General features: G+C 41.0%; 1 protein-coding gene across 2 annotated transcripts in view; it reads right to left on the minus strand.

The window, feature by feature from the left end:
- Atrnl1 (attractin like 1) overlaps positions 1 to 18,855 on the minus strand; it is a 744,833-nt gene that overhangs the window by 562,140 nt on the left and 163,838 nt on the right. For both annotated transcript variants that reach the window (XR_012449625.1, XM_074078234.1), the window contains exon 18: positions 7,992 to 8,207. Coding sequence is in view for 1 of the 2 variants with exons in the window: in XM_074078234.1 (XP_073934335.1) it covers positions 7,992 to 8,207 (216 nt within the window). In the remaining variant the exon portion in view is untranslated. The remainder of the gene's footprint in view (positions 1 to 7,991; positions 8,208 to 18,855) is intronic.

Here is an 18,855-nt window from a genome sequence, read left to right on the forward strand (position 1 = left end):
TTGCTTTAAGGTATCTGCTTTAGTTTCTCTGCGTTGAGGGCAACAAATGCTATCTAGTTTTTTGGGTGCCTTACCTATCCTCATACCTTCCTTGTGTGCTCTTGCTTTATCATGTGATCAAAGTCCAATCCCCTTGTTGTGTTTGCCCTTGATCTAATATCCACATATGAGGGAGAACATACGATATTGGTCTTTTGGGCCAGGCTAACCTCACTCAGAATGATGTTCTCCAATTCCATCCATTTACTTGCGAATGGTAAAATTTTGTTCTTCTTCATGACTGCATAAGATTCCATTGTGTACAAATACACATTTTCTTAATCCATTCGTCAGTAGTGGGTATCTTGGCTGTTTCCCTAACTTGGTTATTGTGAATAGTACTGCAATAAACATGGGTGTGAGGTGCCTCTGGAATAACCTGTGTCACATTTTTTTGGGTATATCCCCAAAAGTGGTATTGCTGGATCATATGGTAGATCAATGTTTAGCTTTTTAAGTAGCCTCCAAATTTTTTCCAGAGTGGTTATACTAGTTTACATTCCCACCAACACTGTAAGAGGGTTCCTTTATCCCCACATCCTTGCCAACACCTGTTGTTAGTGGTGTTGCTAATGATAGCTGTTCTAAGGGGAGGGTGAGGTGGAATCTTAGTGTGGTTTTAATTTGCATTTCCTTTATTGCTAGGGATGGTGAGCATTTTTTCATGTGTTTTTTGGCCATTTGAATTTCTTCTTTTGAGAAAGTTCTGTTTAGTTCACTTGCCCATTTCTTTATTGGTTCATTAATTTTGGGAGAATTTAGTTTTTTAAGTTCCCTATATATTCTGGTTATCAGTCCTTTGTCTGATGTGTAGCTGGCAAATATTTTCTCCCACTCTATGGATGGTCTCTTCAGTTTAGAGACCATTTCTTTTGTTGAGCAGAAGCGTCTTAGTTTTATGAAGTCCCATTTATCTATGCTATCTCTTAGTTGCTGAGCTGTTGGGGTTCCATTGAAAAAGTTCTTGCCTATACCTATTAATTCCAGAGTATTTCCTACTCTTTCCTGTACCAACGTTAGAGTTTAGGTTCTGATATTAAGATCCTTGATCCATTTTAAGTTAATATTGGTATAGGGTGATAAACATGGATCTAGTTTCAGTTTTTTGCAGACTGCTAACCAATTTTCCCAGCAATTTTTGTTCAAGAGGCTGTCTAGAAAAGTAACTTCTTTAAAATTGCATTTATAACAACATAAACATGGTAGAACTTTTTAATAATTAGAGGCTTTCTAGACTGTCTTCCAGTATGTCCTCTAAAAGAAAAGAAAAAAAACCAAGGATCTTAGAAAAGAAAATTATCCCCATATTAAACTCTCACTGTAACCTGACAACAGAAAACATTTAAATTTCAAGACAGCTATAAGTCAAAAAGAGACAGAAAGAAAAAGTATAAATTCCTCCTTGCTGAGATTGAGGTTCTTCTAGCTTCTTTCCCAGGCTTCTGACTTCATAGTGTGTCAGGCATGGGGGAGGGGTAGTGTGTTGCTTTCTTTCTCAATTCAATCAACTGGGTCAAACTAGATGGGGCAGTATGGAGGGTGAGCTCTGCCCTGCCTTATTCCCTGCTGTAAGCTACACAGTAACCATGGCTTTATTAATGCCATTGAGCTCTTTATAGAGAGAGCCCCAGTGACACTGGCAACTGTAGGAGCCACAGATCTAGCTTGTGGACTTCTCAGGTTGTTGCCCCCTGCAGCTGAGGTTCTCTTTCAGTGCACCCATAGGCATAGAAAATGTCCAAGCAGTGGAAGTGTATCCTCTAAATGTCTGTGAGCCTCTGAGTGTGGAGAAGGTGACCAATCCAAAGCACGGGTCCTTCTCTTCTTAGAGGTCAGACTGCTACTTTTGAATGCACACAAGAAGCACCTTCCACATCCCTCCATAATGAAGACCGTGCTTCCCACCACAGACTTGCGGCAGTGAACTTGTGTCCAAATCACAATCAGTTTTCTGGACCAACACTAGTTCTTGGAGTTTGGGGCCCTAACTGCCCTGCAGAGCCAGTGAAGAGGGGAGGCCACAGGGACTTGGAGATAGAAAAATGCAGGGAATTCTGATCTTCCTGGCAGTGAAGTCAGACAGTAGGTACCTTCCAGATGTCTCTTCATTAACTGTGGTACCTTCTCCAGCACCACTTTGCTACACAGATTACAGATCTCTTGTGCTAACCTGCATTTCTACAAGTGACTGGAATCTGAATTTGTGGAGTTTGTTGACACTCTTTTGCTTATAGTCCCACTGAGGGTATGTTCTCCTTTTCCTACTGTAATGTTAATGTATTTCTCCTACAATTCTGAAATCCAGTATTTCTGGGTATCACCTGGTAACTGACTATCTACTGTTGTACTCTAATGCCTTTCCAAGATACCCACCTCTCTCTGCAGCCACACATCTGTACTCTTGTTTCAGTTTTGTGGAGATGCAAACAGTGTTTGTGTCTCTAACTCACTATCTTTCTGAATCCCACGATTTTAAATGGGACACAAAAGATTAGCCATTGTGGAAAGTACAATAAGTATAATAAAACATTATGAAATTCTGCTTATAAGAAAGGCATCATTAAGTGAACAAACAAATTAAGGATAGAAGATATTTTAAATAACAGGAAAAACTATACAGAATTAAGATTATAAATCAGTAATAAAATGACAATAAGAAAATGAGCAAAAAACTCAGAACAGATAGATCATAAAAAACAATATTCAAAGGGCCAGTAAACACGTGAAAAGATGCTTTTGGTTTTGGTTTGGCTTTTTTGGCAGTTCTGGGGTTTGAACTCAGGGCACTCTACCACTTGAGCCATGTCTCCCCCAACCCCAGCAATTAACTTCTTTGGTAATGAGGGAAATGCAAATTAAAGCAAAAAAAGATGCCACTGCTCACTCACCAGAATAGTTAAAATGATAGGGACAATTTTAAGTCTTGGCATTAATGTGGAACAACTGGGTATCTCATATTCTGCTTTTTAAAAGTGTACACGGTACTAGTTCTTTGGAAAACAGTTTGGAACTATTTGCAATAAGGAATGCATTGCTGAACACATGTAAGCCTTGTGGCTCAAGGATTCTATGTCTATGTAATCTGTTGACAAATTTGCCTGTGACTGATTTTATTTTGTCTCTGAACATGTGAAGGACAGATTGTGGGAGGTCCATGTGTTCCGCAAAGATGGCAATTAGCCAGGGAGAAACACCTACTCTCCTTCCCAAGAAACATCTGTTCATGCCAAAATCTTCCCAATGAAACATACTCCTCCCACTGGCAATAAAAAAAACTATAAAACCTGCCATCCAACCCAACTCAGGGACTACCAGTTTCTCAGTCCGTCTGCATGTCACCTCATGCAGCCTTTCCTTTCTCTTCTATAAAAATAAAACTTCTCTGACCTTTGCTACTCAGGTCCACCTTGATTTCAATCTAAGCATAGAATAAGGACCCTCACCACCCGAGAACGCCAGCGTATCACATGAATTATTTAGCATGTTAAAATAGCTGAAAAAAGGTAGGTGGGTGGAAGGATATAAGAAAGAGGAGGAAAGCGAAGAAGGAAGGAAAAAAAAGAGAGGGAGGGAGGGAAGAAAGGAAGAGGAAGGGAGGGAAGAAAGGAAGGAGGGAGAGAGGGAGGGAGGAAAAGAGAACATGGGCTCAGAGGTCTTAGACAGTCCCATATGGCAATGTGGTCCTCTCTTGAACTGTCTCTGCTCATTACCTGCAGTTTTCCTCAGCAGCACACATTCTACATTCCTGGAGTCGCCATCTTCCTGGGGTCTCCATTACATCTTCAAGCTTCACTCCCACAGCTTCATGCATCACCCTCTCAAAGGCTGCTTGTAGGGATCCTGACCCTGTTGCACTTTGCCTGGCCTCCCAGACCTTCCTCTGAAGTCTGATGGAAACTTCCATCACCTAGTACCTCCTTCATTCTACATGTCTGAAAAACCAGCATCATGTGGATGGCACCAAGATCTGCCACCAGCTCAAACAGTAACTGTACCCACTTGGACCACAGCTGCAGTGGCCTCTGACCACTTAGATGGCTAAGTGTGGGCAAAGACTTCCTTAGGAAGCCCCGTGTGAGTAGGGTACTGCAGAACTCTCTTTTCAAAGCAAAATCTTTCAAATGAGCTTATGCTTTCATTACCTTGAAGGTGCAATAGGTGGGATCTGGCCAATCCCTGAGAAGACCTCAAGGCTTCTTTCTTACTGTCCTTATGCAAAGTATGTCTCTTTTTTTTAGTGGTACTGACTTCTTCAGAAATCATGCCTTTCTTAGCCCCAACTTTACACCTGCTTCTTTGACCAGACTACAAGTGTTTTAATTCTTCATGCTCTGCTTTTTGCTCTCATTTTTCACTGCAAAGCCAGCTAAAAGCAGCTAGCAATCATCATGCCTGTGTGGACTGTCTTGATATTTTCTCCTCCAAAAAAAACTGTTCTTCACTTTTAAACTCAGCCTCCCACAATGTCTTAAGACAAGGACAAGATACAGACAAGTTCATTACCAGAATGTAACATGAATGGCCTGTAGTCAATTCTCAAAAAGTTCTTATTTCCATCTGAAACCTCAGAAGAGTCTTTGCTATCCCCAATCTGGTCTTCTGAGCTCCCATCAGAATCACGCATTAAGCTCTGCCTATGGCATTCTACATCTTTTCTAGTCCACATTTTCAATCGTTTCCAAATTTCTCTCACAGATCAGTTCCTCAGACTTCTAATCCACATGGTTAAAGTTTAGTCTAGCAATGATCCAAATTCTCTGGTACCAATTTTCTGTTAGTCAACTTTTTTCAAAATTCCTGAACAAATCAACTTAAGGGATGTTGTAGAGAACATACATGACATATGGTTCATGGTTCAGAGGTTTCGATTCATCACAGAGGGGAGGGTGTGGCAGAGCAAAGCAGCGCACATCATGGTAAGGAAGCAGAGAGCGAGAAGGTCTGCACTACATGGCTTTTTCCTTTTTCCCCTTTTATTCCATTCAGGCCCTTAGCCAATGGGATGGAGCCACCAAAATTCAGGTTTCCTCTCTGAAACACCCTCACAGACACACCACAGGTGTGTTTTACTCATTTTCTAGACATTTCTTAATCCAATCAAGTTGACAATCAAGATTAATCACCATACGAGTTAAAAAACACCATCTCTAACTAAAATTTTCTTCACTATGAAGCACTTAATCCACTTGTCATATATGTTCCCTACAACATCCCCAAAAAAACTGTGGAGTATTCTGGGAACCATATCCTCATCTTCTGAAATGCTGGTGCATATAGACCAGCTATGCTTGACCTAAACACAACTTTCTTAGTGTACTAAGAATATGTGAAAGTATATGTACTTTTCTACCCCTCCAATTATGAAATTTTCACAGTAAATGCTATTTTATGTTGGTACTAACTGTGTGTTTATAGTGTCTATATCCCCATTGTGTGGCAATGTTTTTAAATATTTCCTCACCCCTTTTCCATTTTCTCTTTCTGAAATTCCTACCAGGTACATTTAGAACTTTTCATTCTATCCTCCCTTTAACCTCTCTTCATATTTTGCCCGTTTTATCTTTTTCTATTTATTGCTCTGGACTGCAAATTGTTTCTTCATATTTATATTCTAGCTTCGTAATGTTCTCTTCAACTACATCTGACTTGCTAGTTTATGCACCCATGGAATTTCTAATTCCAGTAGCTATATTTTTCACTTAGGAGGTTGCCTTTAAATATTTTCTGAATTTCCATGCATTTTTTTAAGAATGTACTTTAAGATAATTTTATATTTACAGAAAAACTGCAAAAAAAGTATAGGAGTGTTTGTCTACCAAATGTTTGTATATTACCTCACCTGGTATATTTATCAAAATTAAAAAATCAACATTGATACAACACTATTAAACTACAGACTGTATTTGGATTTCACTAGCTTTGCATATTAATGCGGATTATCACAGGTGTATTAACACTGATCACTTGGTTAAGCAGATGTGCACTCACTGTCTGTACAAAGCAGTAACAATTTCCCTCTCCCATACTGTATTATTCATTAGATTCAAGTCTCTAAGACCAATGCATATTCCAGGGGAGAAAAATTAAGCTCCAACCACTAGTGGAAGGACTACAAAAGAGTTTGTGGGCATGTATTAAAAACACCACAGTAATTAATAAATATTTTTGAAAATGATACTTTGAAGTTACGTAAATATTCTCTTTCTCCTTTCTCCCACTAATTTTAGCATTCTTAAAAGGATAATTTCTATAGTAATCATTGCTGTGGTGTTCTAATGATTTTGATTTTTCCATCTCTAATACCTTACATTAATTTGCATTCCATCCTGAGATTCCCCAACATCATAGCTGACTTGTTTTTACTGCATGTAGTGAGGTTCTTTCTTTGTGGCATATGTTAGGGGTTCGTCTGCTTGTTTTTGTTTTGTGGTAGTGGGGATCAAATCCAGGGCTTTGCACATGCTAAGCAAGTGATCTACCACTGAGCTACATCCTTTAATACAGTATAGATTTCAGCAAATGCAGAGATCAGAATGATCACAATTTGAGGCCAGCCCAGGCAAAAAGTTACTACTAAGATCCCATCTCATCAGACCAGCCAGGCATGTGGTGTGCATATGAGTCCCACCTATTCAGGGGACCATAGATAAGAGGACCACAGACTGAGGCCAGGTCTGGGCAAAAACACAAGACCCTTTATGAAAAATAACTAAAGCAAAAATATGGTTGAAGGCATGGTTCAAGTGGTACAGTACTTACCTAGTGAGCATGAGACCATGAGTTCAAACCCATTACCACCAAAAATAAAATAAAATTCAGCCATATTGTTCTGTGAATCAATAACTTGGCCCATGTTATTGTTTTTGATGTATTTCATAGTTTTTGTAACAGGTATTATTGCACTCCACCATCTTCCCTGGCTTATCTGGTGTCAGTGCTGCACAGTGTTGGCATCACATCTAAAGCATGTTTTGCAAAATCTCTTTTCTGCTTCCAAGTTTTCACTGGTCCCAGGGAGGGCTATTGGTCAAACGTGCTGATACAGCTTGGACATAGAAGATAGCGTATACCCTCAGGGGCATCCCTCAAACAATGGGTCACAAAGTAGTGGATAAATGGTCCAGGTTCTCAGTGCCTCAGTAGGTAACTGAGGAGGGCTTATCGTGGTTCTTCGGAGGTTCCCAGTAGGTGTGAGTTCTAGTCTCCCAGTGTGGTAGCCAGCTTAATAATGCACAGATTATTGGTTTTCTAGTTCCTTTTAGAAAATCTATCCCCATTCCCTCTCTTAAGCCTCCCAAATAAGCTATATCACTCAAATTTTGGTTTAAGCTATTATCTCTTCTGGAATAGTCTTTACACACACATACTAATCATGACTCATTCCTTCTTCTACTATAGGTGTTCACTAAATATTAATTTTCACTGACGTCTTCTCTCACCACTCTATTTAAATAGAAAACTTTATTACCCTTCCTTCACTTACAGCACCTATCACCATTTAACCTTATTTGTAATTAATTTTATTCATTTCAATAAAAATTCAAGCTCCATGAATCCAGGAATTTTAGACTAATTTATTAATTGTTGCATCTCTAGTACTTAAAACATAGTTCAGCTTGTAACAGGCTATCAATAAATAGTAATTGAATAAATTAGTTTTTCAAGAAGGTTGATTTTATTCAGTATAAGTATAGGGTTCTAATGAAGAAAGCTGAAAAATTAAATGATCTTCAAAATGGAGTAGTAATGAATGCCAAAGGCAGCTTTCAAAATAATGCCAGATGATGCCATAATAAATATTTATACAGCATTCCCATACTTATCAAAAAGTTTCTCCAGATACACTGAATTGCATGAGAATTCTAAGGTATCATAATGGCACAAAAAATAAAAGATGCTACCTTGGTGAACTTGAGCAGAAAACGAGATTGGTTTTTAACACATTTTATTACCTGGACACTGGATGAAGGACCAGTCATAGTTCTTTTCTTTGGGGCAAAGATTGGTGTCAAGAGCCATCTCGTTGTGCATTCCAACAAGCTTCATTGGGCCCCGGGAAGACCCTTCAATACAGTGTCCTCTTCCTGTGTTACTGGGATCATTGCACCAACCACATCCAGGCTGTTCCAAACACTGTCCACAGGTTCTCAATCCAGAACAATTTTGAGCTGTATGACAATAACATTAAAAGTATTTTATGTGACTTAAAGTCAAACAAAATGGTAGGTTAAAGGGAAAATAAACATGATTATGAAAAGAGACAGTAAAATGTCAACTTATAAGGACACCTAATGTAGTGATGTCTGCCTAAGATTCCTGAGCCCCAGCTGCACTGCTTCTCACAGCCAGTGCTTTCCATGGGTCTAAGATACTAGTGTTTGGCTATCATGTGATAAGTAAACCCAATCTGACCCCAAGAGCACACTAAGCAGGAAGATGGGAACCTGATACTGTGTTTCTCTCAGGTACCTAGCTGTACACACTCTTTTAACTTTCAGGGCTTCAGAATAACATTCTAAGACTTGTTTGTTGAAGCTCAGTTTGTTTGTTTCTTTGTTTTTTTATTGAAGTATAACCTATGAGACTTACCAAAAGCCTATTAATGTTGTAATGTGATCCAAGTATGAACAGTCTGACATCATATTCATAGTCATTGCTATGGGTTGTTTTCAATTTTTAATTCATAAAGTATTGGACTGAGATTTTTCAGTAATTCTCTTACTCTTACATTGCTACGAATGGCACACTTTGGTTTTGGAATTGCTTACCCACAGAAAATAGTGACGCACCTATAAGGTACCATGAATGATACCTCCTAGACACATGGTATACAAAAGCCCCCAAGGAAAAAAAAGACTAGATTTCTGGCAGACTTGATTTTATTATGTGGTGTTAATAATTTAGCTGCCATTCTGTGTTTAATACTGAAAGAAAAATGTTCTCAGATTACTGCAAATAAGATTTCTTGAGTGTCTTAGTAAGCATCAGCAACTTGATATGTAGACTATGCAGACAGATAAAAATTCAGTGACAATATTATTTGTTGTGAATTCTTTGAGTGCCAAGTATCTCAGTGACTGAATAAAAGAAGATAAAGAATTAAATACCATCTCTTTTATTTCCTTAATAACAAAGAAGGAAGAATACTCTGAGTATTAATCTTATAGGCAAATAACTTATGAACAAGAATTATTTAGCCTTACAGGCAAATAATTCACGGGCATGTCTTTATTTGGAAATTGACATTTTTCTCAACAGTACACAGTGGTAAATGACACTTCATTTAAAAGATACTTAGATAACTGAACATTTACATATTACCATAACCCACCTGAGTTTTCTTGGTTTGAAATGTTTCTCTTATGAGTATAATTACTACACAGTATTGTTGACTGAATTATTTTAATTGTCTTCAAAACTATAATTGGGTTTCTATGCAATCAATGGGAAATAATGAAAAACATCAAACTTCATATATTGTATAGTTATGTTAGCAAGACATTCTAATTATTTACTATAATATGATGGCTTGAAGTTAAATTTGGTGTATCTCACCCAGAATAAATCTAGTTTTCTAATATATTTATAGTCTACAGGTATTTCCTAAGAAAATAAGTTTTACTTTAGAACTGTCCATTTAAAGAAAGACAATCATTACAACGTCTATGATGCATTATGTGCAAATTAAATCTAAACTACTATCAGTACATTCCTTGTAAGACTTTCTAGACAGCTGGAGGATCTTAGGTTAATGAATCCTGAGTTTCTTGCACTGACTTAATAAACTATTAGTATTCTAGCTTATCTATTAGATTTTAGGCTTTAATAACAAGTTACAAAATTTCATGTTCAGAGCAGCAGGCTCATCTCTTGGATTTCATTTTAGATATTATTATAAGGTTTTGTTTTTGTTCAAGAGTAGAAAACAACATGCAGTGCTATAAAATTAAAAGAATATTCATTTTTGATATTAATGGTGATTCAAAAACTCAGAGTATTCTTCTTTATTTTTACAGAAAAAAAAGTAATACAAAGCACCTTATATAAGCTGTGCTATTCTTTCTAAAGTTATGGACCATATAAAGGCTATAAGTGAATTAAGAATCAAGAAATCCTTTTAGTTTCATTTATTTTTGGCTTTTTTCAAAGTCAATTTTTTTCTTTTTTTTAATAATTTTTATTAGGATATATTCATTATACAGGGGAGATTCATAGTGACAATTCTGATAAGACTTATATTGTACATTAGTTACATTGTCCCTGTTGTCTCTCCCCCTCAACCCCCTCCCTGCCCCACTTAAAGCAATTGTAAAAGGTTTCTTAGTTCTGTTTCTATAGGTATATGAAGACTATCTACCATATACCGTCACCTTAATCACCTTTCCTTCACCCTCCCCTTCCCACTAGTACCCATCCCACATACACTGTTACCTATTACAGTCCTGTTTTTCATTATTAATATTTAAGTTGATGTTCATAGGGGTGTCTCAATGTATGCCCACTGTGGATAAAGGAATTATTCTCCAGGATCCCAGAAGTCCCAAGCAGAGACCCCCATGCTGCCTAAGTAACCTCTGATGCAAGGAAAGGTGCAGCTGCCTGAGAACACAAGACACTTCCCCTTATCACTTCCTGACTGCTTGCAAGGAGCAGCTGTCTGAAATCACAAGGATCACTCCCTGGCTGCCAGCCCCATAAAACCTCTTGACAGCATGACTTGCATCTCAGCCTGTCAAGAGTGCAGGACACCACTCACCACAGTGAAATAAAGCATGGTCTGGTCTACAGAGGTCTCAGTCTCTTTTTTTCTTCTCTGTGTCTTCTTTTCTAACATTTGGTGCCAAAACCCAGGAGGAGGGCTCCCAGTTCATTAGCCCAGGTCCTCCTTCCCTCCCTCCTCTGGTGCACTCTCTCTCTCTCTCTCTCTCTCTCTCTCTCTCTCTCTCTCTCTCTCTCTCTCTCTCTCCCCCTCTTCTCTCTCTCTCTCTCTCTCTTCTCTTCTTTCCCTTCTCTTCCTCGCTCTTGTTCCCTTATCCTTCGACACTACAGGGTGGATCTCAGTCACCCCCAAGCTCGCTAAGACTAAACGACGGGCAGTAAGTGACCAGGAGGTTTTACATCTCACTGCCTTTACTGTCATGTGAGAAGGGAAGGTCTCCCAATGGAGGCCATATTGAATTGACCAAGTAACCCACTGCTACTGTCTGCCTCTCTCGCTTTCTCTCCCAAATGGGACAGCTGAGACCTCCAGGCCAGCGACATTTGCCATTTGTGTCTCTGTGTCCAATACCAGTCACTAATTACAGGAGACACAAGGTAAGGATTTCACTTTGCTCTTGAAGGCATCCCAAGAGCAACACCTCTTTTCGGGAACTCTTACCCTCCTGGTCCCAGGGATCCCCGTGGGTAGCTCGAAGCAGCGGACGCTCACTCCACCTCTCCAAGGACTCATCGGCCCAGACGAGGCAACTGGGGACGCCCACTTGCCGAGTCCACAGGCCCTCTCCTCTTGTGTTCTCCTTCTCAACATGGGGTCAAATCAGTCTATCCCTAAGGAAAGTCCTCTTTTTTGCCTTCTAAAAAACATTGGGGTCCTCAGTTTAACACCAAACCTCAAACACAAAAACTTCACATGCCTTTGTGTCCAAATTTGGCTTCAATATTAACCGGACAATAGTAATCATTGGCCCAAATATGGCACTTTCTACTCCGCCATTCTCTAGGACATGAACTCATTTCTTCAACAAAATGGCAAATGGTCAGAGGTCCCCTACCTAAAGGCCTTTATCCTCCTCTGTTCCCACCCTTCTCTGCTTCAACTAGCCCACCTATCAACTTCTTCTCTCCAACCCTGTTTCCCCCTCCTCAAAAACGACCCCTATTCAAGCTCCCTCACCTCAGACCTCTTCTAATGATCCTCCTCCTGATTCAGATACACATGACCCTGCAGATGAACCACCCCCCATTCCAGGCACCCCAACTGTACCCCCCTTTACCTCCTTCTCCCTCCCCGACCTCCTCCCCATCCTTACCCCCCACCATTCCCTCCCAGCCCATCAAGCCTAGTCCTCACCCAGTCCCATGCCTTCCCCTCCTCTGACCTGGTCTCGCACACAGGCAGCGCACATGTTCCCTCTCCAGAGGAGGGAATGCTGAGGGCACTGTTTGGGCTCATGTTCCCTTTTCTTTGAGTGACATGTCTCAGATAGTAAATCACCCAGGATGTTTCTCTGAAAATCCTGCCAGATTCCGTAGGGAATTTCTCCACATAACTCAGGCTTATCACTTAATCTGGGCTGACTTATATTATATTCTTGCTTCTACCCTATCCCCAGATGAGTGCAACCATATTTGTCAATCTGCCTGGGAACATGCCAATCAGTTACATGGACAAAATCCTGGCCTCCACCTAGTAGCTGACAATACTATTCCCTCTTCGGAACCAGATTAGACATACCAACCTGGGGATGCTGGCAAGATTCGTATTAACCATATGATCTCTTGCCTCCTTGAAGGGATGAAAAATAATGCCCACATCCAGGTTAACTATGACAAAATAAGAGAAGTCACCCAGGGACCAGAGGAGAATCTGGCTCTCTTCCTAGTGTATCTCATGGACACCATCACTAAATATACCAATCTAGACCTTAATTCCCCAGCTGGCACTCTTTTTCTCCATGTTCAATTTATATGCCAATCAGCCCAAAATATTCAGAAAAAGCTAAAGCAATTAGAACAGGGACCCAAGACCCCTCAACAGGAACTTCTAGATGCGGCATTTCGAGTATTCAATAATAGAGATGAACATAAAAAAGAACAGGAAAAACACCTCAAAGTTAAATACCAACTTCTGGCTTTAACTCTACAGCCCCATGTGTGCCCACAAAAAAACAGCCTCAAGCCCTACCCCTGCCCATCACTCCACTGGCACTCCTCCCAGAAACTGCTTCCAGTAAAGCAACCTAGGACACTGGGCCAAGAAAGCCTACCCAAACCCCAGACCTTCCTCCAAGCTGTGCTCTTCCTGTGGCCAATGGGAACACTGGAAAATTGAGTGCCCCCAGGGTCAGAACCCCCAGCCCTCAGTGCTCCCTACTTCCCCAGAAACCCCATATCATCAATTGTTGGAATGAGGAGGCCCAGGCCCCTTAGCCCCTCCAACAGATATCGTAGAGTCCAGGGAGCCCAGGGTAACGGGGACCACGGCAGGCCAACAGATAACCTCTGTGGCTGATACTGGAGCAACCCTCTCCCTCCTCACCTCTTGGTCAGGACCCTCAGATAAAAGCCACACACCTGTAATGGGAATCTCGGGGACCAATAGCTTTCCCTGGCAGACACCAAAAGTCCTCTATTCCTTTGGCCAGGTTACTCTCATCCATTCTTTTCTCATAATTCCTCAATGTCGATCCCTCTCTTGGGATGAGACATACTCCACAAACTAGGAGCCTCTCTTCATATCCCTCCACTTAACTCAACCATCATTTTTCCTCCTCCAACAAATGCCAGCAGACCCTCCACTCATAAAGCCTCCGGATTTCCCCTCTCCTCTTATTCCTGAACTTCTTCAAATTGAATCTTGAGTCTGGGATACCCAACACCCTCAAGTAGCCCATCACCACAAACCTCTCCTCCTAACTCTTAAACCCCACAATCTTTGTCATAATACCACAATATCCACTGCATCCCTCTACTCTTCATGGACTTAAATCCATCATTTCCCAGCTCTTACAAGCCCAATTACTTATTCCCAACTGCTCACCTCATAATACCCCTATCCTGGGAGTCAATAAACCCAACAGTGACTACCGATTAGTACAAGATCTCAGAAAGATTAATGAGGCTGTATTACCCACCAATCCCATGGTTCCCAATCCCTATACCCATCTTTCTACTATTCCAGCAACTATGTGGTTCTTCACAGTATTAGAACTCAAGGATGCCTTCTTTACTTTCGCCTTACATCTTGCATCCCAACCTTTGTTCACCTTCACCTGGACAGCCCCTGACTCCTTTCTCTCCCAACAGCTAACATGGACTATTCTGCCCCAGATTTTGGGACAGCCCCCACCATTTTGGCCAGGTTCTACAACATGACCTCCAGTCTTTAGATTTACACCCCAGCAGGCTCATCCAGTACATGGATGACCTTCTCCTCTGTAGTCCTACCTGACAACTTTGCCTAACACACACCATCTCTCATCTCAATGCTCTGGCCAGGTGGACATATATGGTATCAAAACAAAAGGCCCAATTAGTCTCCTCTTCTGTCACCTACCTTGGTCTTTCTAACTCTCCTAGCCACCACTCCTTCCCCTACAAGAGGATACAAAACTTACTACAAATTTCCTTACCATGTACCAAGAGGGAACTCTTATCCATCCTAGGTCTTTTTAACTTCTTCCAAATATGGATTCCTAACTTCTCCCTGGTGGCCCAACCTCTGTACAAAGCCACCAAAGGATCCCTACACAAACCTATCCTCACCCTTTCCTCCCTAGCCCCCAATCTAATCACTCTCAAAAAATCATTTAACCAAGCCTCACCCCTCCATTTAACCGACCCCTCTAAACCCTTCTACCTGTTTATTCAGTCTAAACAGATGAATAAGATGCCCTAGGCATCTTATGCCAAAAGGCAGATTACACCCATCACCCTATTGCTTACCTCTCAAAACAGTTAGATCCAGTGTTCAGGGGATGGCCTCTCTGCCTCTGTGTTCTAGCCACAGTCGCAGCTCTTATCCTTGAGGCTAATAAGTTTTTTCCCCCCACTCCCTCAAAGACCTCCTTAGCCATGGAGCTTTTCAAACTCTACCTCCATCCCAACTACAGCTACTCCATGCCATTCTGTTGGTTCCACAAGTTTCTTTCCTACGATGCCCAACCCTAAATCCAGCCACTCTCCTTCCTTCCTTTCTACAATAGGAAGGCCCCATTCACTTATACTCTCAGACCCTACACCTCACTCTCAATCCCTTCCCCCATGTTATAGACACCCCATACCATATGCCCTGATTGGTTCGTAGATGGCAGCTCTTATAAGGATCCTCCCCATCAAGCAGGATATGCCATAATTCTTGCCTAAAATAAGGACCTTAGTCTCCCTTCCCACAAAGTTATTGAGGCTTTACCTTTACCTCCCCAAACCTTCTCCCAACAGGTAGAACTCATCGCCCTTACATGAGCCCTTACTCTAACTCAAAAAAAGATAATTAATATTTATACAGATTCAAAATACACATACAACATCATCCATTACAACATCCTTATTTGGGGAGAAAGGGGGTTCTTAACCCAGCGTGGAAACTCCATCATACACAGAGACTTCATACAGAGACTCCTCCATACAGCCATGCTATCCTTCCCAGCAGCAATATCCACTGCAGGGGACACCAAAAGGATGGACAATACCTTTCTCAAGGCAATAATACTGCTGAAAGTATAGCAAAACAGGCAGCTCTCAAACCTTTACCCTCCCAAAATCTATTCCTAAGAAGGGACCCCCCTCCCACAAACCCCATACACCCCAGAAGAGGAACAAGCTCTCCTCTCCAAAGTGGCCCAAAAATCATCAAGGTTGGTGGTACTTAGATAACCACCTAGTACCCCCTCAACAGACCATCCTCTCTACCCTCCAGTATCTACACAAATTGTTTCACCATAATCTACAATCTCTAACTAACTTCCTTAAAACTCAACAACATCTCACCTCTCAGGATACTTCTTACCTATAACACCTAGCCCAAGGCTGCTCTATATGCAAGAAAACCCATCCCAACTCTAACCTCAGACCTCCAACCTTCCTGACCCATCAGTTCCGAGGCTCTCTCCTAGTGGCAGATTGGCAGATCAACTTTACAAATATTTACAAATATCTCCTAGTTCTGATAGACACCATCTCAGTATGGGTGGAAGCTTTTCCAACCTCAAATAAATAGGTCTCCACCATTGCCACCATCCTAATCCAGAAATTATTCCCCACTTCGGTCTCCCAACCTCCATTCAGTCCGACAATGGCCCAAAATTCACCTTATCTCCCAAGAGGTAGCCAAGTACCTCCAAATTACATGGAAATTCCACATTCCCTACCATCCACAATCCTTAGGCAAGGTCAACCATACCAACAGGACCCTAAAACACACCCTCACTAAACTGGGTCTTGAGATACACGAGGATTGGGTTAGGCTCCTTTGGCCCTGCTCAAACTCCAGGCCCTCCCAAAAGAAACCCTCACTCAACCTCAGTCTCTTTGAGCTCCTATATGGGCATCCTTTCCTATCTCCAGGTCTCCCACCATTTTCACTGTCCTCCCTCCCTTGCCCCCTCCACCTTCCTCTTCTCACCTGTCTTTGAAATACTCTCTGAGTATGCAGACTCCCTCCTCCCAGCTCCACATCCCACTAATATTTCCCCCATTCAGGTGGGGGATCAAGTATACATCTCCCCTTCACCCATGGTGCCCTCTGCATCCCTCTCTCCAAAATGGATGGGACCCCTTTTGGTCATTCTGACTACCCCCACAGTGGCCAAGCTCCAGGGACATCCTTCCTGGGTCCATCTATCCAGGCTCAAACTCCAAACTCCTTCTTTTCATTCCACCCCAAAGGACCCACTTCTCTGAGGATATCCTGCCTACATCCTATCCCAAAAAAGAAGAAATCCCAAGCCCATAAATGACGCCCATCCAACAGTTTTGTGAATTCCTAGTCTTGCTCCTATTAGACCTTCATCAGTTCTATGCTCCAGACCTCTGTCTGACCATCTCACAGACCATCGATCTTATTGAAAACCTGTGGCTCCTTGGAACTTTCTCCAGCTTTTCCCCAGACCTTTTGCCTCTGCCTCTTACTCTTTGCCTATTACCCACCACAATGCTTATAACTCTCTTGCTTCACTTATTCCTTACTGCAGGATATCCTGCCTATCTCCCATCCAAGAAAAGGAAGAAGCCCCCAGACTCCCTGCAATGGCCTCCTGATCTGTCCACATCAGACACATATTTATGTTTCCTCACCACCTCTTTCTGTGGGCTGTTTACATTCTTGTTCCCCTCATCTCGAGTGTTGGTTTGTGGGCTACCTCTCCCACATTGCTGGACATGGCCCCAGCAATTGTCCTTAAGTAGTGGATACCTTACCCTGTGTGCCCTGTTTCTTATGCTCCACTTATTCTTATAATCTGTGCCTTACTCTACCCTATAACAATAGATTCCTACCCTCTCTGTAAATGCCACATATATCGCCTCCCCCTTTTCATGCTCCTCCTCTTACTCCTATTCAGGCCTTGGATAATAAATGCTCTCTCTAAATTTGTATCTAAACATGCACAAAAAATAAAATTCTAGTTCCTTGTGTATTCACCTTTGCAGACATAAGAACCCTCCGCTCAGGCTAACACGTAAGAGTAAACAACCCTATACCTCTTTGCTGACTGGTTTCTTCAAGAAAATGCTATAAGGCAAGACCAGTTCAAGACCCTACTGCTATTATAAGCTATCTGCCCCAGGCCCATCATGCTGACCCTTCTCAGCAGGAAGTAGCCACCCCCTTTCTTTACACCCCTTCAGGGTCTGAAATAAAGGGTTAACTCTCCAGGATCCCAGAAGTCCCAAGCAGAGACCCCCACGCTGCCTAAGTAACCTCTGACACAATGAAAGGTGCAGCTGCCTGAGACCACAAGACACTTCCCTTTATCGCTCCCTGGCTGCCTACCCCATAAAAGCTCCTCACCCCTATCCCCCAGTGCAGCTTGCATCTTAGTCTGTCAAGAGTACAGGACACCCCTCACCACTGTGAAATAAAGCGTGGTCTGGTCTATAGAGGTTCAGTCTCTGTTTCTTCTCTGCATCCTTTTTTCTAACACTGGGTGTACTTTACTCTGGTCCATTCAACCCCTTCCATTACTCTCCTTTACCCCTTTTACCTCCCAGCTTTCAATACATATCTTTGTATCCTCTACCTTCACATCTTATGTTATACAATATTATTGATGCTCTATCATTCTCTTTTCTTTTCCCTCTTTAAAATCAAATTGTAAAATATTCAATAAAGCTTATTATGAAAAAAAAATTTAAATCAATCTATGTAAAGACTGTCACCAAATATAAAAAATGAATACCTTCCTTAACTACCAAGAAAAGATTAGTTTTAAATTGGGTGGGCCTAGCATGTGCAAGGTCCAGGTTCAATCCTCAGTAATGCAAAAAAAAAATGGAGTTTAATAAAGACATCTTTAATAAGAATTTCTGCTGAGGATGTAGCCCAGAAGTATAGCATGGCCTAGTTCAATTCCCTGCACACACAAAATACATTAGTCATGAACATAAAACCTATAAAATATTGAAAGAAATATAGATTGGTGAAATGGATATTATATCCTCAAGTCTTTAATTATACTATTGTTACTATATTACTTTAATTTCATTTTCATTTGGCCTCCATATATTAAGAACTAAATCTTGTATTATTGCTTAATGCCTTGGAATTTTCACAAATAAAATATCTAATTATTTAAAATATATCTATTAATAATGCCAATTATTAACAAAGCTCTCTCAGAAACCATTAGGCAAAATTTGTCTTCAAATATATTTCTTCTCTTCAATTTGTGAACTGTAAACATTGATATCTCAGTATTATAATGAGAATATGCAAAATTCATATTTGTTTCTTCCTTCCAAAGACAAGTTTTCCTTAAGTTCCTTTTACCAAAAAACCTCAAAAGATCACTGAGATACCTTTCTAAAAGCAACATAAAACTTTAAAGGCCATTTCTAATACAAATTTTTATTTGTAACTATAAAATGTCTTTGAAG

Source organism: Castor canadensis, chromosome 7, assembly GCF_047511655.1.
Source record: "Castor canadensis chromosome 7, mCasCan1.hap1v2, whole genome shotgun sequence".
NCBI lineage: Eukaryota > Metazoa > Chordata > Mammalia > Rodentia > Castoridae > Castor > Castor canadensis.